Source organism: Polypterus senegalus, chromosome 16 (assembly GCF_016835505.1).
Source record: "Polypterus senegalus isolate Bchr_013 chromosome 16, ASM1683550v1, whole genome shotgun sequence".
NCBI classification, from domain to species: domain Eukaryota; kingdom Metazoa; phylum Chordata; class Cladistia; order Polypteriformes; family Polypteridae; genus Polypterus; species Polypterus senegalus.
The window spans coordinates 22,943,285-22,969,688 of NC_053169.1; the positions used below are offsets into that span (position 1 = coordinate 22,943,285).

The 26,404-nt window shown below is 41.8% G+C and overlaps 1 protein-coding gene across 1 annotated transcript in view; it reads left to right on the top strand.

Moving 5' to 3' along the window:
* Positions 1-26,404, top strand: part of mertka (c-mer proto-oncogene tyrosine kinase a) — a 122,813-nt gene that overhangs the window by 87,021 nt on the left and 9,388 nt on the right. The window contains exons 9-15 of the mRNA XM_039738534.1: positions 9,710-9,851; positions 10,698-10,842; positions 15,425-15,507; positions 16,272-16,367; positions 18,053-18,133; positions 21,814-21,906; positions 22,301-22,422. Coding sequence (XP_039594468.1) covers positions 9,710-9,851; positions 10,698-10,842; positions 15,425-15,507; positions 16,272-16,367; positions 18,053-18,133; positions 21,814-21,906; positions 22,301-22,422 — 762 coding nt within the window. The remainder of the gene's footprint in view (positions 1-9,709; positions 9,852-10,697; positions 10,843-15,424; positions 15,508-16,271; positions 16,368-18,052; positions 18,134-21,813; positions 21,907-22,300; positions 22,423-26,404) is intronic.

Here is a 26,404-nt window from a genome sequence, read left to right on the forward strand (position 1 = left end):
TCCCATTATGTGAAAAGAGCAGGACAGACTCTGAGGAGGTCTTCTAGTAGCTTACCCTGTAATCCTGGTTTGTAAAGCCTGGCTGAGTGAACTGTGGCAATATTAAAATATCCATTTTGGGATATCCACAGTTAGCTTCAAGAAGTGTTATGAGATATCTCAGAATTACTTAAAAAAATAACTTATTATTTATCTGTCTTAAAATAAAGTTAAGCCATATATTTTTAAACTGTATGTACTGTATATATGAAACGTCATGAATAAATTTTGGTATAATAAATGAATTCCTCCTCTGTTTGAAAATATTGTAAAATGGAGTCCAGAATACACAAGAGGAGACCCAGGTTCACTTCCCGGGTCCTCCTTGCGTGCAGTTTGCATGTTCTCCCCGTGTCTGCGTGGGTTTGCTCCGGGTACTCCGGTTTCCTCCCACAGTCCAAAGACATGCAGGTTAGATGCATTGCCGATCCTAAATTGTCCCTAGTGTGTGCTTGCTGTGTGTGTGTTCTCTTTGGTGGGCTGGCACCCTGCCCGGGGTTTGTTTCCTGCCTTGCTCCCTGTGTTGGCTGATATTGGCTCCAGCAGACCCCCGTAACCCTGAAGTTAGGATATAGCAGGTTGGAAAATGGATGGATGGATGGGATACACAAGTCTCTGAGTGGCAGCATTTAAATTAGTGCTTCTATTTAAGAATCTAAAAAGCTAAACAGCTTTGGCCATGATTGTGACAACATCCAAAGCTAACATCATATTCAGCAACTTCTAATCGTTAGGTACAGTATGTCAGACTTGACAGCTGCCATTGCCGATCTGGTCACTGGATCTTGTCAGTTCACACATCTGATAATCATTGACTAAGTCAGATTATGTGACGGTGTGATGTATTTCCAGCACAGTTGTGCACGCCCCTTTTTCTGGCAACCAATAGCGTGCTGCCTGATGGAGCTGGTGCTGTACAAAGGGTCAACAGGTATGGCAAGTTCAATCTCTGCCCATTCACTTCTTTTTTCAAGTCAAGTCAACTCACTTTATTTATAAAGTTATATATTTGAGATGCTTCTAAAAGGAATCCTTTTAAAATCCCTCTTTAAGGTCAAATTCCATACAGGTACGTCTTTGAAAACATTCCATAGTCCGAATATTAATGCACAAAAACATGGAGCGCTAATGATAACCGGCTGACATGACGTCAATGCCAGTTATGACTATGACATCCTGCATATCGAGACTCAGAGTATACTTACAATTTGGGTACTTTTCTAAAAGAGGCCCTGCTAATTTCCACATGATACCGCATTGCAATTCGCACTGTCATGGTATTGTAATAAATTATGAATTGCACTTTTTTAATAGATTATATTGTTATGTTTTGATAAAATCTGCATGTTATCTTGCAAAAATGTAGCTGAATACTGTAATGAGAAAATCCAGTGTATGTTAACATTATTTTAATTAAATTTGCACGCAAGTTTATACAGTCGAAACATACCAGTAACAGCGTTTGACATAACTGGCCCCGTGTGGGGTTGGTCAGCCCTAGGCCCCGCACACCCCTAAGGCTGCCTCTTAGTAATAGTATAGATAAAGTAAAAAGTGTGAAAAGCTTTCAGTTCTGTCATGGTGTGTAAAACACAAGACATCAGACAGACAAGATTCTGTTCTGACTGTGACGTCCAAAACTCCCATGTTCTATATCCCTTGTCGGTGCATTTTATGCATTGTACTTCTGGATGAGTGCTCACTGGTTGTCAGCTGTCATGCATAAAGAGCCCACTCTTACAGCTAACATCAAAACCAAACCTTTCTAATTTTATTGGAGACTAGTTGGAGTGACTCGCTGGGTATGTCACATTAGGTGACTGGCCGTCATGGGAGCGTACCGCCATCTACCTCTGATGCACTAAGATTATGTAAGTGAAGGCTACAGCTGAAAATCACTGGAAAAAAATCATCTAATGCGACATGGCCTTAAAGCAGAAATATGATCCAAGAAGTAATTCAATTGCAGGTCATCTGCCGAATTCTTGGCCTTTAGCTTACAAGTAATATGCGGGGTAGGAGGATGAGAAGGTAGAACTCTTAATGGCACGCATATCCTGCAGTTTCTTAAAGTCTATTTCAAGTTAACGCAAATATATTTCAATATGCCTGAGACAAATTTTGAGAAATCCTGTAACAGACAGAGAGCCATATTGTAAGAAGGAATATTGACAACTTCATCATGGGACAAATCCACAAACCTATTGTGACATTTCTGTTAATGTTTATGTGGCCAAATATATCCATTCATTGTCAATCCCTGTGTAATCCAGTTCAAGGTTGTGATTGGCCTACCCCAGTAATAATGAGCCGAAGACAGAAACTAACCTTGAATGAGATACCCATGCATTGCATTGCCCACTCGTACACCTGTTCAGGCAGGGCCATTTTGAATTTACTATTAACCTAACCTGCATATCTTTAGAATGTGAGGGGAGAATGGGGGAAGTATTAGGTGAAAACCATTTACATGAGGAGGACTGTGAAGCTCTGTGGCCACAACTGAGGGCATCACCATTTGATATTTTTGCTGCATTTCTGCCTCCTTTAGCATCAGTGGGCACGGCAGTAGATACCAGTTTTCTGGAACATCAGTAGATAAAGAGCTAAAACAGGAATCAAATCAGAATTGCAGTTGTCTTTCTTCCATCTCGTCTCCAGTGCTCCCCTCTCTCATTCGCTCATCTCCCCTACACCCCAACAAGGATGAACAGATGAACGCAGTACTCCATCTGGGTACTGTCTCAGCCATTTCTTTTGTTACACACTGGAACTTATCGAGCCTGGCTACTCTATCCTGCCACCTCCATTGGTCTCCGCAGATCCCCTGGAGCCCACAATTATCCCTGTTTCAACTGCTCAGCAAGGGTTGATCCTCCCCTGGAATGCCATTCACTTCAGTCCACCTCAGGGCATCCCGATTGCTTCACCTCCATTCCCTTGTACTGGTTCAACCACCCAGTTCTCTTCTTTTGCCCTCAAACTATTTTTTTCTCGTTTCCCCCTCTCCTGTAATTTTCTCTCTTGTTTTTTCTTCTTATCCCTTTTACAATCTATTTAGATTTTTTATATCCTTAGTGATCGTAGGTGCTGTAAGCAATCCACAGAGCACTAATGAGGGGTTGCTGTACCAATCGCACTCGCACATGTGAATAAGCAATCTGCCAGTTCCTCCATTAAGCACTCTGGAGCTGCACATCACACAGCTACACTCACGAAATCTGAGGCACACTATTCTCATAAAATCCTGCTCTTACTCCACCATGGACCCCTGACATGCTGTAGCACAAAAATATGTAAACACCACCCAGGCAGGCATGGGGTTTGAAATTCAGACCTGCCAGAAAGCAGTACCAACCACTCTGCCACCATGCCACCCACAGAAAAATCGTGTGTTGTTATAATTACTAAAACTTGATTTTTAGTTCAGTAACTTGTGTCTGAGCAGTGATTAAACAAACAGAAAAGAAAAAACACAAGAAACTCGAAAAACTTACATTTTTGCGCAAGACTATTTTTTGTTTTTTTATTCCTTGCATCTGTGACAAGTGAATGCTTGATAAGCGTTAAAAACTGGAGAAAAACAAAGTGAAAAAAAACAAATCTTGGTGTTGCCAACAATTTCCCTTTGCTATCTGTCCTTGAACTGTAATCTGAAGACCAAAGAAAATAAGTAGTAAGCATTTTTATCCTACCTCAAGTTAAACAGCAGAATGGCTGGAGTAAGCACAAAAATTATTTTGAACATCGAAGCCCCTCAGTCTGCTGCCTCAGCCCCCAACACTACTTATAATACACCCATGACTCTACAGCCAGATGGAAACAAGCATCGTTATCAGGCTAATTCACAGGAATAACTTCATGGATAGGGAAGTGTTCTTGGTCAGGTGTTCCTGTTAGTGTATACGTGTAGTGTATGACCAGTAGGTGGCGTTGCAGTACCCCAAACCTCAGACACAACCACCAAAACACAAGTCCTGGGTTAATAAAAGGTTTACTAAAATAAACTACCTTATAAGAAGGCTTCAACAGTGGCATAAACACAAATATTCTTCTTTTTCCTCTCCTTTCACTCCTTCAGGTCAGCCTTGACTTTCTTCCACTCAACACCAACTCACCTGGATGAAGTCAAGCGACTTCTTTTATGCAGAAGCACTTCCAGTGCATAGCACTTAATGGCGGAGGTTCTACAAAGCAGAGAGTTCTTTTCCCTGCTGCACCCTCTTGTGGCACCCAAGGACCCCGACAGGGTTGTTCCTCCTCAGGACTACGAATCACATGGATTCCTGCGGGTGTCCATACTGGGGTCATGCCAGAGAAGCACTGCCATCTATTGTACTAGGGAAAGAACTGCTCTTAATAGACAATCACCCTCAGTCCATTCATTAGTCTTCTGCCCGGACTTGGAATAGTAATTAAGCACCATCCTAACCAGCTTATGCCTTAATATATAATGTCCATCCATTATGACCCCCTGTCCAGGCCAGGAATCACTCTTCATGTCCATCCCTTAGGGCACTTAAAAGTGAAATATACATATAAATACACACTCACCAGCCACTTTATTAGGTACACCTGTTCAACTTCTTGTTAACGCAAATTTCTAATTAGCCAATCATATGGCACCATCTCAGTGCATTTTGGCATGCAGGCATTGTCAAGACAACCTGCTGAAGTTCACACTTAGCATCAGAATGGGAAAGAAAGGTGATTGAAGTGACTTTGTATGTGGCATGGTTATTAGTAGATAGATACTTTATTAATCCCAAGGAGAAATTCACATAATCCAGCAGCAGTATACTGATACAAAAAACAATATTAAATTAAAGAGTAATAAAAAATGCATGTAAAAGCAGACAATAACTTTGAGTAATGTTAGTGTTTACCCCCCGGGTGGAATTGAAGAGTCGCATAGTGTGGGGGAGGAACGATCTCCTCAGTCTGTCAGTGGAGCAGGACGGTGATAAAAGTCTGTCACTGAAGCTGCTCCTCTGTCTGGAGATGATCCTGTTCAGTGGATGCAGTGGATTCTTCATGATTGACAGGAGTTTGCTTAAAGCCCGTCGCTCTGCTACAGATGTTAAACTGTCCAACTTTATTCCTACAATAGAGCCTGCCTTCTTAACAAGTTTGTCCAGGCGTGAGGCGTCTTTTATCTTTATGCTGCCTCCCCAGCACACCACCGCGTAGAAGAGGGCACTCGCCACAACCGTCTGGTAGAACATCTGCAGCATCTTATTGCAGATATTGAAGGACGCCAACCTTCTAAGAAAGTAGAGTCGGCTCTGTCCTTTCTTACACAGAGCATCAGTACTGGCAGTCCAGTCCAATTTGTCATCCAGCTGCACTCCCAGGTATTTATAGGTCTGTACCCTCTGCACACAGTCACCTCTGATGATCGCGGGGTCCATGAGGGGCCTGGGCCTCCTAAAATCCACCACAAGTTCCTTGGTCTCGCTGGTGTTCAGTTGTAGGTGTTCTGAGTCGCACCATTTAACAAAGTCTTTGATTAGCTTCCTATACTCCTCCTCCTGCCCATTCCTGATGCAGCCCACAATAGCAGTGTCATCAGCGAACTTTTGCACGTGGCAGGACTCCGAATCGTATTGGAAGTCTGATGTATATAGGCTGAACAGGACCAGAGAAAGTTCAGTCCCCTGCGGCACCCCTGTATTGCTAAACACAATGTCAGACCTGCAGTTCCGAAGAAGCACATATTGAGGTCTGTCTGTAAGATAGTCCACGATCCATGTCACTAGGTGTGAGTCAACTCCCATCCCAGTCAGCTTGTCCCTAAGGAGCAGAGGTTGGATGGTGTTGAAGGCACTAGAGAAATCCAGAAACATAATTCTTACAGCACCACTGCCTCTGTCCAAGTGTAGTGTAGCATATAGATGATGGCATCCTCCGCTCCCACCTTCTCCTGGTATGCGAACTGCAGAGGGTCAAGGGTGTGGCGGACCTGTGGCCTCAGGTGGTGAAGCAGCAGCCGCTCCATGGTCTTCATCACATGTGACGTCAGAGAAACAGGCCGGAAGTCATTCAGCTCATTAGGACGTGATACCTTTGGTATTACCAAAAATTAGTATTAGTGCCAGACAGGCTGGTCTGAGTATTTCAGAAATTGCTGATCTACTGGGATTTTCATGCACAACCATCTCTATGGTTTACAAAGAATGGTTTGAAAAAGGGAAAATATCCAGTGAGTGGAAGTTCTCTGGGTGATAATGCCTTGTTGAGGCCAGAGGTCAGAGTAAAATGACCAGACTGGCTGATGGAAAGGCAATAGTAACTCAGATAAGCACTCGTTACAACCAAAGTATGCAGAAGAGCATCTCTGAGCACACAACAAGTTGAACCTGGAAGCAGACGGGCTACAGCAGCAGGAGACCACACTGGGTGACACTCCTGTCAGCTAAGAACAGACAACTGATGCTAAAATTCGCATAGGCTCACCAATATTAGACAGTAGAAGATTAGAAATAAATATTGCTGGTTTGACAAGTCTCGATTTCTGCTGGGACATTCGGATTGTAGGGTCAGAATTTGAAGTCTAAAACTTGAAAGTATGGATCCATTCTGCCTTGTATCAACAGTTCAGACTGGTGATGGTCTAATAGTGTGTGGGATATTTGCTCGGCACACTTTGGGCCCCTTAGTACCAACTGAGCATCATTTAAATGCCACAGCCCACCTGAGTATTGTTGATGAACATGTCCATTCCTTTATGACTGCAATGTACTCATCTTCTGATGCCTACTTCCAGCAGGATAATGCACCATGTTACAAAGCTCACATCATCTCAAACTGGTTTCTTGAACATGACAATGAGTTCACTGAACTCAAACGGCCTCCATTTGCTGTCATGTCAATATAGACCAAAATCCCTGCGGAATGTTTCCAGCTCCTTGTTGAATCTATGCCACGAAGAATTACAGCAGTTCTGGAGGCAAAATGGGGTCCAACCTGGTACTATCAAGGTGTACCTCATAAAGTAGCCAATGAGTGTATAAAGTGTAGAAGCTGCACTTTCTTCCAGTGTCTCTGTGATTTTACTGTTCTCCAGATCCTCAAAGATGACAGGTTAGGTTGACTGGCAATTCCAAATTGCCCCTGTGTGCGTGAGTGTGAGTATGTATGTGAGTGAACCATATTGCGTGGATAGGCTCTGGGCTTCTGTCACCCTGCATTTGATTAAGTGTATGTTTTTTTTACCGTATTTAAAATTATTATTTAATACACTGGACTCTTTAAGGGCGGCAAGGTGGCACAGTGGGTAGCGCTGCTGCCTCGTAGTTAGGAGACCCGGGTTCATTTCCCAGGTCCTCCCTGCGTGGAGTTTGCATGTTCTCGGTTTCCTCCCAAACACATGCAGGTTAGGTGGACTGGCGGTTCTAAATTGTCCCTAATGTGTGCTTGGTGTGTGTGTGCCCGGGGTTTGTTTCCTGCCTTGCACCCTGTGTTGGCTGGGATTGCCTCTAGCAGAGCCCCGTGACCCTGTAGTTAGGATATAGCAGGTTGGATAATGGATGGATGGACTCTTTAAGCCTAAGTGTGCTTAGCAAAAAATAAATGAAATTGAAGTCCCTTATCATTATTAGTAAAAAGGAATACTTTTAAAATGTTGGTTATATGTTTAAAAACTCCTTTGCTGCTGCCCCAGAATAGCAGCACTTGTGGTCCTGTGTCCAGAAGTCATTATAAATGACATTTCTCCAGTCACGCACGATTGGTGGGATGTTCACATTTCCAATAGTAGAATGGGAGCCTTTATGTGCAGATCTATTTGCTGTGCTGGGTAATGCCATTTTGTGGGCAGACTTTTGTCATGCAGATTTACAGTAAGAAGAGAGTGTCCACGAAATGGTCAAGTGATATTCTCTCTGGCGTCTTTGATATTTGTTTTTTTTTTATTTTTGTTTTTCCAGCTTTGTTCATAGTGAAGGTAGAATGAATTCTCCAGAAGTCTATGATTCAGTAACACTGGCATTTTTCCTGTGAGCTGATAAACTTCCTTCATGCTACTTTTGTTTTTTTGGAATTGTTGCTTTTTCAGATCAGCTTTACCAGGCGCTGACTCATAAAGGTCCAAATGAATGGAAACTAAAACCCCAAAACAATAGACTCTGTGAAAGTGCCGGCTGCACAGCTTGCGTAGAGACTGGAATCTGCACTGTAAAAACAAGCATAACGCCATCTGTGACAAACAAGCATCAGAATATCAGAATTTGTCCGGGTCAGGATTTTGAAGGTCAGGAAAATGTGACAGTGGGCACAGCTGGTTCATTCACAGGAGACAAACAACACCATCCATTAGCTGCAACGAAGATACTTCCAAGAAGACATTGAGCTGAAAAGGCCACATGAAACCAACAGGCAGCTCTGGGAAGTGACAGGCGACATCCCCTTTTCATATCTGGCCGACTTATATCAAAGATAAGAAAGTAGCAGTTGTTCAAAGAAGAGCAGTTGTAGAGGTCCAGTGCCACTAAGATTCACACCGTCAAATGGACGGTGATTTATTTATTTTTTTTTAGTGGAGATTTCAGGGACACACCCAGCTTTGGCCCGACCCTCACACACTCACAAACAGAGACAAAAAGGCACCGGAAATAAAACAGCAAATAAGGAGTGTATTAACAATAATAAATGAAAATACTCCAGTTCCCTTTATGCCAATTATACATTAAATACAACAAACCACAAACAAAAGCCACATACAGTAAAATCCATGAAAAACAGCAACAGATGTAATGTAAAGATGAAGGGAAATAGTCCAGAAATCCAAGCATTATGGGGGAATGTAAAGATAGTCCAACCGATAGTTCCTGAAATGGTGAAGATGGGTGGACGGGTTCAGGAGCGCTCCTTTTTTCACAGGATGGCCATGAATCCACATACAGTCCTCACGTAACAAGTAGACAGCAGACAATCCAGACCCCAAACCAAGAAATGATCCAGGACAAAAATGAGATAGTACAGCTATCAGACAAGAACTTCAGACACGAACCACAAAAAAACTTTTTTTCCTTGGTCTCACCGGCCTCCTTTTAAACACCGCACTGACCTTCTTGAACCCAGCAGCCCCTGCACCCTCAGAAGAAGACCAATCAGAGCCACTGCTGGGAATTGCAGTTTCAAGCCCCAGTAGCACTGCTACACAGTTAGTAACGGGTTTGTTGAAATCTCAGCTCAGTCCGGCACACTCATTTCTAGTTCAGACACGCTGCTCAATGTGGACAATTTCATTTCTTGCTTTTACAAATTTATTTATTTATTCCCTTTTTTCCTTAGCAAAGTGTCAGTGTCCTGCAGAAATTAAAACCTTACATCCACAATATTAAAAAAATTTGAGAACACATTAGACATACTGTATATAAAAGAAAGACCTGTGTGTATATGGAGCAGTCACACTCAACCACAGCCACTAGATGGCGCAGGCTTGCACTTTTACATTTTTTCGGCGCTGGATTCTGCTATAAAAAAACTCACCGATATTTTCTGGTGGTTTTGTTTTCCTTAATATTTTGGGAGTCTTATGTATGCTTGAGCTGCTTTTTCCTATTTATTTGTCATGAATTGCCTTATTGCTTAGTTGATTGTGTATTTCACTGTACTGTGGACCTTACCTTCATGTAATGGTTAATAATTGTTTATCTTTTAACTTTAGGAGACTTCCATTGGGCTCAAGAACTTTCACTACAAAACTTTGACCGTCTTTAACCTGACATACCAAGCTCAAGTAGCTGCAGTTACCAAAGCAGGAAAAGGAATTTGGAGCGAACCTGTGAATGTTTTTGTCCATGATTTTGGTACGTTTATTGAATAGGCAAACAAAATTTGCTCATTTTCAATTGAAAAAGAGATGATGCTTTGTTAATTTTCCTGAAAGAACGACCCAAATAAAAAAAAACTTTTCATTTTTTATTTATATGTTTTTATTAATTTAAAATAATGCTTATAAAATGTTGATTTACTTTCTGACATGAACCCCTCTTAGTCTTGGCAAAGTCAAACATGACATTTGCAAATGCTAAAAACTGTTTTATTGCTGAAAGCTTTGATATTGTTAGCTGAGTGGCACAGCAGACATTGAGTACCCTCTGTGTAGTGCTCAATATCACAGATCAACTCCACTGACGTTGATCTCCTTTCATAGTCTAAAGACAAGCTATTAGTGAATATAAATTAACTATATGTAAATTTGAGATGGTGTGTGGATATAAGTGTACCCAGTAAAAAACTGACTCCCCTTGAAGAGCTTCTTCCTGGTGTAGCTCCTACCTTGTGCTGCTAAGGTAAGCTTCAGGGATTTGGAATTTGGATATTCTCCTCATGTCCACATGTGTCTCTCTGGATTTCTGTCAAAGACATGAAAGTTGTGTTGATTAACTGTTGTATATAAGCCCAATAAAAAGGAGTGTGGTTGTGTTCATGAGTGTGCCCTGTAATGTCCAAGTGCCCATTCAGGGCTGCTGCCTGCTTTACACTGTATACTGTTAATGTAGACTCATAAGTTCTGTAGCCTTATAATGGATAAAGTAGAAAATTAATGGATTACCTCTGCCATCTTTAACAAATGCCATTAGCTATTTAGAAAATCATTCTGCACTGTCCTGTTATGATAACTTATTTTCTCTGTTATGTTTAAACTTTAGGATTGGCTTTAGCTCCATCATCCTCTCCTTTCATCCCTAAGGCTGATCGTATCTTGTTGGGCATTGTATGTGGAGTCACGTTCATGGTAATGGCCATTTGTGTGTTTGTGGCTGTCAAAAAAAGGATTCATGAAACTCGTTTCGGGTGAGTTGCATTCTTGTTTACGGAACCTTGGAATCAATTGCATTATTTAACTTTTTAAATAGCCAGTCCTATTGTGTGCCTGTTTGTAATTATTGCCTTACTGGGACTGGGACTAGGACTGGCAAGTTAGAAGTTTTCTTTCTTTTTAATCTTCTTTCTTTTTAGTCATTCCTGAGGACAAATAAAGTTCTATCTATCTATCTATCTATCTATCTATCTATCTATCTATCTATCTATCTATCTATCTATCTATCTATCTATCTATCTATCTATCTATTGTGACAAGTGGCTGGGGATGGCACCCAGCTGGGATGCCCGGAAGGACCGGAGGAGGGATTACACCTCCTCCAAAACCATGAGGGGGCAACCGCCCTGGTGGCTTTAGGGACCAGGGGAACTGAGCTTAGAAGTTCAACCCTATAGGGGCCCATGGTCACCACCAGGAGATGCCCCGATGCCTGGAGAGCCCTGGTCCTCAGCACTTCCGCCACACCTGGAAGTGCCTGGGGGAAGACGACCAGGGTCACCCGGAGTGCTTCCGGATGCGCAGCCATTACTTCTAGCCACACTGGGGAGTGTTGGCGGAGGTTAATCGGGAGGCACCTGGAGCACGTCCGGGTGATTATAAAAGGGGCCGCCTCCCTCCATTCGTGGGCTTGAATCGGGAGCGGAGAAGGACGGAGCTTGGGAGGAGAGGCAAGGTGGTGGCCTGAAGAGAGAGGCATCATTGTGTATAGAGGCCTGGACTTTGGGGGACTTTTGAGGTTGTGTGTGTCACTTTATTTGTAAATATGTATAATAGACGTGTGTGGGTGTTTGAACCATTGGTGTCCGCCTGTCTGTATCCGGGCCAGCCTCTATCTATCTATCTATCTATCTATCTATCTATCTATCTATCTATCTATCTATCTATCCATCTATCTACCGTATTCTTCTTTACGAAGTACAGTTGCTCATTTCCATGGTATGTGCCTGTCAACTAAATATCAGAAACCCCAAACACAGCCAAGATGTAAGTGTATGTTCTTACTGCTTTCGTTATCATAAATACAGTAGGCTTATGAGAGCACACAATGAGCAAAGGCGAAGACAATCAACCAAAGAAAACCCGGCATTGCAGCTTTGGAAACAGCTTTGACTAATCAGCTACAGCTTAGCCTATGGGAAAAGACAGATAAAGAAAACAGGAAAAATAAATATTGTTTGCGGTGCTAAAAGCTTATGATGGTGTTTGGAATGTAGGGAGTCATGCTAGTAGTGTGAATAGTGGTGCTGTTGCTAAAGCTAGAGGACACAGCAGAGCAGAGCGAGTGTAAAATCTCGGAGTGTTGTCCTTGGTGGGCGGAGTCCCTTTCAAACTCTGCAGTTTCAAATGTATATTTCAGTGGAGTGGCTCGTGGTAAACCCGTAAAGTCTAAATAGAAGCTGTTGGTCCCTGCTTGTGTTGGATCCGAAGACACCACTTTTTCTTCTGCTTCTCTTTACTTCCATTTTTACTTCTAGAAAAGCAACACCGAACCTCACAGGCACAGCTTCTGGCACTCACTCTCACACTATAAAGCACTCTTGCTACACATGTCTTCCTTGAACTTTACCAACATTTCTCCTTCTGTTTGACACCCCAATTTCCACACCATATATATATATATATATATATATATATATATATATATATATATATATATATATATATATTGTCAGGGATGCCAGGGGCAACGACCTGGACATGATGCCATGAAGGACCGGAAGAGGGCGTGCGCCCACCTGGGATCACGTGGGGGCTGCCACCCTGGTTGCTTTGGGGACCATGGGTAGAGGGCTTGGAAGCCCAACCCTGTAGGGGCCCATGGTCACCGCCAGGGAGCGCCCCGATGCCTTTGGAGCCCTGGACCTCAGCACTTCCGCCACACCAGGAAGTGCTGGGGGGAAGAGAAGCAGGGACACCTGGAGCACATCCGGGTGTGGATAAAAGGGGCCGCCTCCCTTCATTCGAGGCTGGAGTCGGGTGGAGGCAGGACAAGGCAGGAGAAGAGAGAGTAGAGGCAGCCCGAAGAAAGGCGTTGTGTGGCCAGGAGTTTGGGGGGTTTGTGTGCACTGACTTTTGACTTTGTAAATATTGTAAATAAACATGTGGTGGTAGAAAACGACATGTCTGCCTGTCTGTGCCCGGGTTCCGTTCACTATCTATCTATCTATCTATCTATCTATCTATCTATCTATCTATCTATATATATATAGTGACAGTTTAGGGTTTCCTCGCACCCTTGTACCCTCAGACACCACGTCAGACACCAGATAAAAGTCCAATAATAGAATTTATTATAATAATAATGTGCACTAAGCACGCTCCTCTCCACAATACTCAATAAATAAATAAACAATAACCAAATCACAAATAAACCAATCCTCCACTCCCAGGCGCTTAGCCACCCTGCCTCCCAACTCAGCTCGTCCGTCTGGGATTTCCCACAGTCCTTTATAGTCCTTGACCCGGAAGTGTTTGTCCCTCAGTCCATGTGACTTTCTATCACTTCCGGGTCAGGTAAAAACCTCTCTTTTCCTTCAACCTGGAAGTACGTCGTTCCTCCCGTTCACGTGACCAGGATGCACTTCCAGGTTATAGGGCACATATGAGTCTACGAGCCTCGCTACAGTGACTCCTTGTGGTCACCAAGGTATCCAGCAGGGCTGTGTATAAAAACTACAAAGTCCATGAGGCCCTGCTGGAACTTGGGGCACGTCCATGTTGTCGGGAGAGCTCCTCCTGGCGGCCTGGGGGTGAGGGCCGGCAACTCTTGCTGGACATCCATCACAATATACATATACATATTGTGGTCGGGCGGTGGATAAACAGACTGGAATCAGTCAGAATTTTGGGACGTCAGCCAGGCTGCCCCTTTTATTCATCACCAGATGAAGTAAATAAAGCAAGAAGGGTAAAGAAAAAACACACAAATGGGCTGCTCCCCACTCCGGGATTCCTCCTTCTTCTCTAGTTTCATGCTCTGCAGTGTGACTTACTCAGGTCTTCCAGCAAAAAGACGTCTCTCATTAGGCTGAGCATCCTTTATGGGAACTGCCCGGGAGGGGCGGGGCTAAAGGCCCTTATTGGGCAGATGCTTGGAGCTGTGAGGGAAGAAGAGAAACAGGACAAAGTAAGCATTAGCCCCCCTGTTGTCTCGGCGGGTTGTTACCTACCTTTCCCCAGCCCTCATAGGAGTCCTCCGACGCCCATGCCTGACAATATATATACACAGGGTGAGTCAAAATTATGTTAACACTAATGGTAGTGCTATGTATATACTTATATACAATTTTTGTGGAGAATTTATGTGCCACATGTGATGCATGTGTTGAACATGAGGGCGAACAGGTTGAGAAATTCCTGTAAAATTTAAAATATAATATTTAAAGCCAGTACTAAAAGTGCCAGAGAGCTGGCCGAATCTTGGCTATCAGACGAGAATGCCATAAACAGACATTTGGACATAAATCCAGCATATGCAAACTTAAGAAGAACATGTTCATAATAAATAAAAGTTTACAACCAATACCCCCATCACACTGACTTAACCCCACGTAATTTTTGCTATATGTTGCCTTTGATTCTTGTAAGTCTAAGCATTATCCTCTGATGAAGGTCCCTGGCAGGGGTTGAAAGCTCAGGAATAAAAACCACTTTATGATACGTGATTCATTTTCTCCCTTTGTGGATCTCCAGCTGCAAATATGCAAACCGTATCACAGACCTTCTCTTCCATTTATATATATATATATATATATATATATATATATATATATATATATATATATATATATATATATATATATATATATATATATATATATATATACAGTACACACACACACACATATATATATATACACATATATATATAATGTGTATACCACTGTGTATGCTGCTGATGTTTTAACATTGTGTTAGAAAAAGAGAAGCCTCCATGTTTATGGCAAGCAAATTTAGGCAGCAGGATATCCTTCTTCCTTCTCTGCATTGCAGGCAGGCTGCTTCCTCAATCAGGAATTTTATTACCGGACAAATACATACAACAAGTGTTCAAGTGACTGGTGTATTTTACCATACTGTTAATAAAGGCTGGCCATTTGCTACAATTACTGTGGGACATCTGTGTCTTGAGTGAGCTTGCCAAGTTTTTCAGCTGGTACTGAGCAGTCTCATTTGAACAGAAGCCTTTTCCTTGACGGGTTGATGCACACATATTACCATCTTGTGAAAATTGTTGTTTTATCACCCTGTTTATCCTTAGCCCTTTTTTAACAGACTCTAATTCTAAGCTGATTAGCCTAACACTAAGTAATCAAGCTAACCAGCACATCTTTGGGGATGTGAGAGGAATACCAACACACATACACTAGGAGGATGTGTAAACTCTGTAGGATGGGGACATGGGGATGAAACCCTGGATCATGAATCGGTGTGGAAGCAGTGCTGTATGCTCTAGTTATAATAATTGTCATCTTACAATATACTTTAATTGACATGTCTGATAACATTGCCTGTTAGAAGCTAGGCATCTTATTATTTTCTTTTCTATCATAGGCATGCATTTGATAAAGAAATGCAGCCCATTGTGCAATACAGACCAAACAGATCCTATGGGCGTCAAGATGATGAAATAACCTGTAAGTTTCCTTGTGTCATTTTTTTTATTGTGTATACTGTACACATATACTAGCCACTGACTGGTAATAGAATCATTTAAAAAAGTTTGTTATTTCTTGCCCTATGTGTATGTTTAGCACCTTTCCTCAGTACTCGTGAGTGTCTGAACCCCCCTTAATCGGACCTCCCTCTCTCAAGTGTGTTTCCTTATTGCAGACTTTGTTGTTTCCAGGCACCTTGCTGGCCTCCCTTTCACTTTTACGCTTTCCATCTTTGAAGGCGACTCTCTCAGCGTGCCTCCTGTGCCTTTTGTCCTCATGTGTTTCACACTCACACTTCTTCTTTTGATCGTATCACCAAAGCAGAACTTACCAAGCATGCTAATATATGTAAATTTATTTATGCATTTCTAGGTTATTTACTTTTTTACATTTATTGTTACTTCTTTCTTATTCTCACTGAGCACATCTCTCACACTCCAGGACAGAGAGTAAGATGGGTGGCGGGAATGTTGTCACAGGTTTACTGTGGGTCATAATTTCATCATATTTGCTTACTATTTGAAGGCTGTTACTTTCCCTTGCTATTCTTTATATATTCATGTCTAAAATATAAAAATAAAGGGAAAAAATCATCAGAAATAATCAAAAAGAGAATTGTGGCTGAAATTAGCAGCTTAGGAACTCTTACTGAGGTCTCTTCTTGTTTAAAAAAATAGTTTTTCTCATAAGCATGGTGCATATCTCTTTAAACCGATTATATATCCTGTTTCTTCTTTCTGTAGCTAACATTTTGGGAATTAATGAAGATCTGCAGACCAAACTCCAGGATGTAATGACTGATAGAAAGCTGCTTTCAGTAGGGAAGGTCCTTGGTGAAGGTAAGACTGTATGCAATGGCCAAAGAGTGTCTAGATGGGGAGTTAGAGTCTCTTACCATTCAGCAAGAAGGTTTACATCTCTTGATGCACCCAGCCTTCATTTCTAGCTATGCTGAATATTATTTTAGTGTAGCCAATGGTGGCAGCAAGAGATATTTTTTGTTGTATTACTCATCAGTGATTCTTCAAGGCTGCCAAATGTTACAGAAGTGAATCCAATGAAATAAACAGTGTAACCCATAATTTTTGTAGGTGTACAAAAGATATGAGCCTCATAATCTCTATGCACCATATTAGCACATTTCACCTGCTTGGTCGTGGTGGGCATTTGTCACAGACAATCAACTGAGCAGAAAATTAATACCCTCTCTTCTGTTCCTCAGTTACAGAGCCTATTGGTTAGTTATCTTCTTAATTGTTAAATATCCATCCATTTTCTGGAATAGCTATGCCCAGTTTAAGTTGGAGACAGGAACACACACATTAGACACATCTATCTATCTATCTATCTATCTATCTATCTATCTATCTATCTATCTATCTATCTATCTATCTATCTATCTATCTATCTATCTATCTATCTATCTATCTATCTATCTATCTATTTCCTTTGTGCGACGATCGCACTATCACCATTCTTATTTAAAGGCTTTCACAGTGAACACTTGTTGCACACCACTCCTTTGCTCCGTTATAGCTAATGGCAAGGGGTACTAAACGAGGTGGCATTGGGCCCAAACAACTGCCAATGCCCCAGGGTCACCAAAATCTAGTTCCAAAATTCCCCATTTCCCTGCGCCACCCTGTACTTCTTAAATATTGCCTTATCTCTCTCTTATGTAGTACCTTTCTAATCTATCTGTCATGATGCCTTTTGTATCTATCTATCTATCTATCTATCTATCTAATTATATACTGCCTTTCATATCTATCTATCTATCTATCTATCTATCTATCTATCTATCTATCTATCTATCTATCTATCTATCTATCTATCTATCTATCTATTATATACTGCCTTTCATATCTATCTATCTATCTATCTATCTATCTATCTATCTATCTATCTATCTATCTATTATATACTGCCTTTCATATCTATCTATCTATTTAATTATATACTGCCTTTCATATCTATCTATCTATCTATCTATTTAGATCTCTTTTCAGAGGTTTGTCTTGACTTTGACATTAATGAATCTTTTTCCGTTGATCAGTGTCAAGACAGCCAACTTAAATCCACTGTGATTAAATGTTATATAACAAGAAAGTGTGAAAACGTTCAAGGAGGGATAATACTTTTTATAGGCCCCGTGTATCATGTAGTATTTACACATGTGGTACCTGACCAGGACTGAATGTCTCTATCTTTCAGAATCATGTGCCACCAGCATGTTACACCAACCAGGACAAGATTTGTTTATGGTACCTGCTTGTCTTACGGCAAAAAGCCACTTCATGCTTAGAGTGAGGCCGGGCAAGCACCACAGACTAAACAGGTTTAACAGAAGAGCCTTGAGGAAATGTTTTGGGGCACTGAAGTTAAAATTTTATTAAATTGATTATTTGGGTTGCCTTAGAATGCAAATGTATGGGTATAGAAAGGTAGCCTGTGATAAACTGTGTGTGATACATGATGTAAATACTGTGTTGTGTTAATTCCATTAAGTATTCCTTTTCATTAGGTGAGTTTGGCTCTGTATTTGAAGGTCACCTGAAGCAGCCAGATGGAAGCAGCCAGAAGGTCGCAGTAAAAACTATGAAAAGTAAGATGAAAGTTCTAATTGCCTTTGCCTCTGAAGTGTTTGGCAGCACTTTTCTTGATAAATAACCTACACTTCTAAAACCTGCTGAACCTGCCATGGGATAATAGACCTTCTCCAGCAAGTTCATGATTCATGGCAGGCAACAAAATTGAACGAGGCACCTCTCTGTCATAGGACTCACTCACAAACAGACGCACCCTCACTGTCACAGTCACAAAGGGGCCAATAGGGGATCACCAGTTTCCCTAAATTTAATTTCTTTGGGGATTTGGGACAGAAACCTTAGCACCCAGAAGAAAACCCACACAAACTTGGGTAGAGCGTGCCAGCTCTACAAAGACAGCACCCAGGTACAGAATTTGAGCCTTGCTCTCTGCACCACAATGCTGCCCCTTTTGATGATAAGCTATTAAAACCTTAATGATATAAGTTAAATTATGAGTAAAGTTATAAGTTATGGGGTATGAAAAGTTAAACTGAAAATGTAATATGCCAAGATTTGCTGATTTTTATTTATTACCTGGATTAAAAAAGATCAGAAGGAAATAAAAGAAAAGTTTTGTTTGTAGATTTCTTGATCTTGGAATATGATATGTTTGTTCAGATTCACTTAGACCAATACAGAATCATTGGGAGACATGTCTTATATATTCTTGCAGCACTGAACCGAAGGAAGTGATCAGCCATTAATGAGATGCCAGTTCATCACAGGGCACACTCACACACACCCACATTCACCCTTGCTGGGATAATTTAGTGTTACAGGATCTTGGGGTATAAGAGAGAAGTGAAGTAATTGGAGGAGACTCACCCAGACACACAAGGAACATCCGAACTCTACACAGTGATTGTGAATAAAAGGAACTGTGACTTGGCAATACTAGCCATTACACCATCATGCCATCATTATACAGATGTCCTACAATAATATGCTTCCCCATCTAGGACTTGTATTTTTATCTTGAGTTCAGTGCTGCTGGCATATACTGCAGCTCCACTGTGACTCTGATATACTCTAAGCAAGTCTGCTAAATGAATGGATGGATATATTATCCTGTGAATGAATTTGTCCCCTTTGGTAATTTCTTCCTTGTTGCCGATAGTACAAACTTAGACTTCAATGATCTTAAATTTGGATTCCACTTCCATCCATCCAACATTAAAACCTAACATAAAATCCTTAAACATACTCCAGTTCATGGCCACAGAGGGCTATGTCCTTATGAAAGCAGGAACCAGCCCTAGTTGGGAGACTAGTTCATCTCGAGGCCCATTCAAGCACCAGACCAAAACAGAGTTTGATAGCCTAACATGCACATCTTTAGGATGCAATGGAAATTACTGGAGAAAAGCTTAAGAGAGACATGGGAAGAACATCTAAACTGAACACAGCCAGTAACCAGGTACCATGGATTCAGAAAGTATTCAGACCCCTTCACTTTCTGCACAGTTATATTGTGTGGTAGATTTAATTTTATATTCAAGTTTTGCCCATCAATCTATACTCTATAACCCATAATGACAAAACAAACATGTTTTGTAAAGATTTGCAAGTTTATTAAAAATTTAAAACTGAAATCTTTCATTCATATACAGTCAGTATACAGACCATTTATCCAGTACTTTGTAGATGCCCCTTTATCAGCTATTTCAGCTTTGTGTCTTCTTGTGTAAGTCTCCACAAGCTTTGCACATCTGGATTTGGGCAGCTTATCCCATTCTTCTGAGCCAATCCTCTCTGGATTCATTAAATTGAATAGGAAGTGCCTGTAAACTGCCATCTTCTGAGTTTTCCTCAGATCTATGGAACTTAAGTCTGGGCTTTGGCTGGGCTGCTCAGAAACAGTCAGCGATTTGTCCTGAAGTCACTCCAGTGTTGTCTTGGCTGTAGGCTTCGGTTCATTGTCGTGCTGAAGCTGAACCTTTGTTCCAGTCTGAAGTCGTGTGCACTCTGGAGCAGGTTTTTCTCAAGGATGTCTCCATATTTGGCTGCATTCATCTTTCTCTTAATTCTCCGAAGTCTCCCTCTCACTGAGAAGCACCTCCATAGTATGCCACCCCCATGCTTCAGCACAGAGCTGGTATTAGGCAGGTAATGAGCAGTGCCTGGCATTTCCCAGACATATTGCTTTAGCCAAAAAGTTCTGTTTTTGTCTAATCAGACCAGAGAATCTTTTTCCTCATGCTCTATGATAAGAGTCTTTTAAAGAGCCTGTTGTAGGCATTTTACTCAAGAGTGGTTTACATCTGGCCATTCCACCATAAACTCCTGATTAATGGAGTGCTGCTGAGATGGTTGTCCTCCCAACAGATTCTCTGATCTCAGTAGAGGACTTCTGAAGTTCTGTTGGAGTGACCATTGGGTTCTTGGTCACCTCGTCGACCAAAGCCCTTCTTGACCCTTTTTACTCAGTGTATCAGGATGGCAAAGTCTAGGAAGAGTCCTGGTGATCCCAAATTTCTTCCATTTCACACCTATTGAGGCCACTGTGCTCCTGTGAACACTTGGAGCTTTCAGAATGGGGTTTGTCCCCTTTCTAAGGTCTATGCCTCACCATAATCTGATTGAGGAAGTCTACAGAGAGTTCTTTAGACTTCACGGATTGTTTTTTGTCCAATGCTACTAAATTATAGGACCTTATATACTCACGTGCGTACCTTTCTGAACAAGTCCATTCAATTCAGTGTGCCACATGTGGACTTCAATCAAGTTCTAAACACATCTGGAGGAGAATGAAAGCAAACAGGATGCACAGTTTGTAGTGCCACAGCAAAGGGTCTGAATACTTACAGAATGAGGGACCTCAGTTTTTGATTTTTAATACCTTTGCAAATGTTTCTAAAAACATCCTTTCCATTTTTCACAATGGACTACTGAGTGTAGATTCATGGGCAACAATGGCAATTTTTTTTCATGTAAACTTAAATTTACAACATAATAAAGTGTGCACATAGTGAAGGGGTCTGAAAACTTTCTGAATCCACTGCAGGATGGCTCCATAAGCACTAAGGCATAATAAAGGAGGACTTTCCAACTTGACTTGTTGACATCATGAGCGGAGTGGTTGCTCTGAGGCTAGTGATCTGCGCCCAGCAATCAGAAAGGTTGCCTTTGTTCGATTCCCGTAAGTGCCAGAAGTGACTCTTCTCCATTTGACCCTTAAGCTGCAATTGCTCCATCCTGGTATGACATTAACCAGCATCCAGCCCCGCCAGCAGGTCCTCCAAGTTACAGGGAAGACTTGGGGGTTGGTGGCAGGATTGGCACTCCAGTCACCATAAAGAAAAACCTCACAGTGGTGCTGAGGTGTCACCCGCAGCACTCGGTCTCAATCCAGGAGGTGTGGTGGGTGCAGCAATGTGCTATCAGTGCATACTCCCGACCTTGTTGACACATTAAACATACCTAGTCATGTTATTCCACTTAATGATCTGTAATAAAAAGAGATGTACATATTATATTCTGCCAAACAGCTGTTACTCTTTACCCATTGATTATAGAAACATCTCAGCCGTCTATGTGAGGTTATGCGTGTTGAAAAACATCTGCTAATGAAAGTTGGAATGTCTAAATACTGTACTTCATTTTTCAAAATACTGCTGCTGATTTTTTTTATAAGTAAGAGTTAATCCTGGAGGACAGCAGACTCTTAATCATGTGTGCATTTGTTGTGTTTTAGTGGACAACTTCTCTCAAAGAGAGATCGAGGAGTTTCTCAGTGAAGCAGCTTGTATGAAAGATTTCTGTCACCCAAATGTCATCCGACTGCTAGGTAAGGACCATAAATGTCCATGCCAGCCATGGTGAATGTGACATGTTGATGTAACACCAGCATTCATAGAAAAGAACAAAAAACCTTCAGTAATTTTTGAATTGTGTACTCCCACCACTTTTCTACCAACATTTTTTCCACCAGTATAAGGTTTCTCATTTTTCTAATACATTGGGCTTCTGTCTGTTTGAGAACTCCATTGCCGAGGACACGACTTCATCTTGGTGGTGATGTTCACTGAATGTGATTAGGAGATGTATTGGAAACTTCTGGGGGTGCCTCTGCCTGTTTTAATGCAATATTAATATGTGTAGGCCTTTCCTGACCTTGAGATCTCCATCATCCATTTAACACTCACGCTCATACAATGGTTTATTTCCTTTTATTTTTATAGGAGTTTGCTTAGAAATAAATTCCCACGAACGTTTTCCAAAACCTATGGTGATTCTACCTTTCATGAAATACGGTGATTTGCACAGCTTCCTGCTTCGATCTCGACTTGGAGAAAGACCACAGGTATTTCAAAAATGGAAAACCACTTCACTAATTTAGGTTTTTTTTTCCATAATGTTGGTCCAAGGTAAACTCAGTTAAATGCACATTACACAGTAGACTTCCTTCACTCTTTATAGAGGTGGTCTTTCCACATGCGTCACTTTGAAACAGTCCACTGTCTCTCATGTGAGGCTGTGAGTTCTCAGCTAAATGTCTGGAAACCGCTTAGCACTGCTGCCTTGTCTCCAGCCCAACCATCTCTGCCCTCCTAAAATCCGTCTTTCATAAATGCAGTCAATAGCTGTTTATTTAAGCTCTCTTAAGTCTTTTCTCTTGGAGTCATGGTTAAATGTGAATCTCACCACAAAAAAGGAGAACGAGTTTGAAATGTTCGGAATCATGAAGGGAATTAATAGAATGGATGCCAGCTTATAGTATAAAATGAGCTTCTCTACAAGAGCTCTGGGATACATGTAGGAGCTGGTTATGCGTAGATTTCAAATACATATTAAGTAAAATTACACCTTTTATTGGCTAACTGGAAAGATTACAAATATGCAAGCTTTTGAGGCAACTCAGACCCCTTCTTCACGCAAGATGTAGAATTCCCAGTGTTTATATAGACACCAGGACAGATACAGCACTGCAAAACCTTTAAGTGAGACATCTAAGATGTAAAAAATGAATAGACCTCTCCAGGCTCAGATTCATTTAGAAAGACAGGAGAACAATGTATAATCAAGATTGTTTGATAAGATGACCATCCAACAAAGTCTTTAGAAGTTTCTGATGAGTTTTTCCATACACTGTGGATCTGTGGTCAGGTTGCCTGGGTCAGTCCGAGAGACGCAAAAAATCCTCATTTCTGGCCATAAAACTCTTGTCTCTATTTAAATCATGTTGTATTTCTGTATTACATCTTGCCTGAAGAAGGGGCCCAAGATGCCTCGAAAGCCTGCATATTGTAATCTTTCTAGTTAGCCAGTAAAAGGTGTCATTTTGCTTAACTTCTCACTACGTTCATAATGGCTAACACGGTACAACACCCTAGCACTAAATAAATATTAGAAAGTGTTTGTTTACACTGACAACCTCTAATATGTGGATTATTTCCCCAAGGTAGCGTGGTGGGTGGGGGTATTCTGGGGGGGACCTTCAAAACTTAGCTTGATAGTTTGCTAAAGTTAGGTGATGTCATGATCTAAACAAGTTTTATATTTTTCACCCTTTTCCTTGGCCCCTGATGAATAATAGAGATGACTTTCTGGGGATCTTGGTGGAACTCATGCTATGGAGATGCGGTCAGATCAGCTGCTGGCTTGCAGCTGCTGCCGCCGAGCTAGTGTTCTGCTTGTCGCACTGAGCGTCGATCATTTAAAAGCCTGTACAGCAGCTGTCCTTTTGACTCACTGCCTTGTCTTGCGGGACGTTAAAGTGTCTCTGAGAAAATCACGTATCGTCTCCTTCCAAGCCTTCCAAGATTTTTTTTTATAATAGAGAGACAACTTCCAATAGCGCCATTTTGCTTTTATTGTCAGCAGCACCATTATGTGCTGTTTGTGGTGCAGAGTTGCCAGGCTGTTGCTAGACGGGACAATCGGAAGTGTGTGACACCTGGCATCTTTACGTCTGCGTCAAACACTTCCTAACTGTCCAAGACTGTAGATGAATCAAGACAAACAAAATGGCGCCTTACATTATTACTCTTAAAGATATCTCTAGTTACAAATTCTTTTCTGTCCTTTCCTGTTCTTTGACTTAGATTTGTGTTTTGGTTTAGGCAACGTGAAATATTCTGGGTACCGACTCTCTTACTCTACCTTTCTCATTCTACAGTTTTGTCTTCTGTCCTGTGCTTTGTTAATTTAATTTAGGAGCCTTTGTTTAATTAACTGCTGCCCTCCTTTTTACAACTTTGGCGTGTTGTCACAATCATGATCTTCTGATTCAATCTTACTTTAAACTGCTGCTGTCTTGTTCTGTCAGTGCAGGTGAAAAGGAATTAATTAGCCATGTTGGGCTGAACAGAATATTCTTGTCAGAACTGTTCTTGTGTGTTTATGTACAGTATGTTTTATTGATATTCTTTACTTCAAACAGTCCAAACTAGTGATGCAAAAGCTTTTCAACCCTTATGCCGAGAAAGAAATAATAATAATAATATTATCAGTATTGTTATTATTATTATTACAATTTATTTGGCTGAAACTTTTATCCAAGGTGTCTTACTATATCTGAGAGATACAATTGTTTACATTTCTTTTAGTTTTCCAAAAGGAGCCCAAGCAGGTGATGTCACTTACTCGTGGTCACACAGTGTCAGTAATAGGATATGAACCCACACCTTCAGGGTCTGAAGTCATGCCTTTTATGCTAACTTCTTCATTGATTTTTCTGTAAACTCTGGATGCTCCTTTCTCTTTCTCTCCTTTCCCACATACAGCTGCCCCACCACCACAGTCTCTTCCGCTCCTGTGTGTGCACTTCTGTCTCTCTGTGCAGTCATTAAGCAAACCTGAGCCCTTCTAAGAGGTGTGTGCCCCCCTAACATACAGTGGATAGCTAACATCTTAAAATTTAATTACATGACATCACTATATATATACCTGTATATATATACTGTATATATATAAGAACGCCATATAGCGCCCGACCCGTCACAGACGTACACAGAAGCACTTGTAAAAACACAAAGACTTTATTTCTTTCTTCAGCTGGAGTGTACGTCTTCCGCGTGAACCCCCCGGCCACAACACAGTCCCAAGTATTAAGCACAACACAAATCACAACCCTTCTTCTGGCACCACCTCTCTTCCCAGGCAACCTCGTCATCTTCCTCCCGATTCTGGCCCTGAGTGGTGGTTGCCGGTCCTTTTTATAACCCACCCGGAAGTGCTCCAGGTGCTTGATCACCTGTTCCTAATTGCACTTCCGGTTGAGGCTGTAGAGTTGTCCAGGTTGGCTCCGGGATCCATGCAGCACCCCCTGGCGGCCGCCCCAGATCCCCACAGGGTTGTGGAGAGCTCCATCTCCCATGGAACCCTGCGGGAAGCTGAGGCACCATCGTCAGCCAGGTAGGCTGCCACCAAGCATCCCGAGGGAGGTACTGAGGAGCCCATGGCTGCTCCCCAGGAACATAAATGGAAGAGGTGTCCCGGCTGGGCATAGGACCCGGTCACCCGCCACAATATATATATTGTGGCTGGGACCCCTATATGATGGAAGGAATGAACTCAGGACATTATCTTATATATAGTGGCAGATGGCTTGGCTCTTGTCCAGCCGGGACACCTATATAATGGAAGGAATGAACTCAGGACATTATCTTCCCCAGGACACTAGAGGGCAGCCCCCCGGGTGGCTGTGATGCCACAGATTCCCATAGGACATGCTTGGGATTTATAGTTAATCATGGGGAGTTGCAGAGACTGCAGAAGCCTGTGACGTAGGGTTTCCACCACACCTGGGAATACTTCTAGAACATGCTACTGGGCCACCTGGAGTGCCCCCGGGTACAGCTTAAAAAGAACCAGCTACCTCTACTCTGAGAGCTAGGGACGGGAGGGAGAGAGATGAAGCTTGCTCGAGAAGGAGTGGAGGTGGAAGGAGAAAGAGAAAAAGAGAGGTAAAAAAAGAAAAGGCATCGTATGCTGTTTATTGGGCTGTGCTCATATTAACTGTGGTGAGGTGGGAGGAACAAAAGGAAGGTGCTTCCCACAGCTACATAAAATGTGTGTCGTGCTGGACTTGTGCATTGTGTCTGTTGTGTCGGGTGTTTGGTTAGCTGCTGCGCCCCCTTCTGGCCACAATATATATATATATATATATATATATATATATAAATATATATACTGTAATCCCTCCTCGATCGCTGGGTTATGCTTCCAGAACCCCGGATAGATAAATCCGCGAAGTAGAAACCATATGTTTGTGTAGTTATTTTTATATATTTTAAGCCCTTATAAACTCACCCACACTGTTAACATTATTAGAGCCCTCTAGA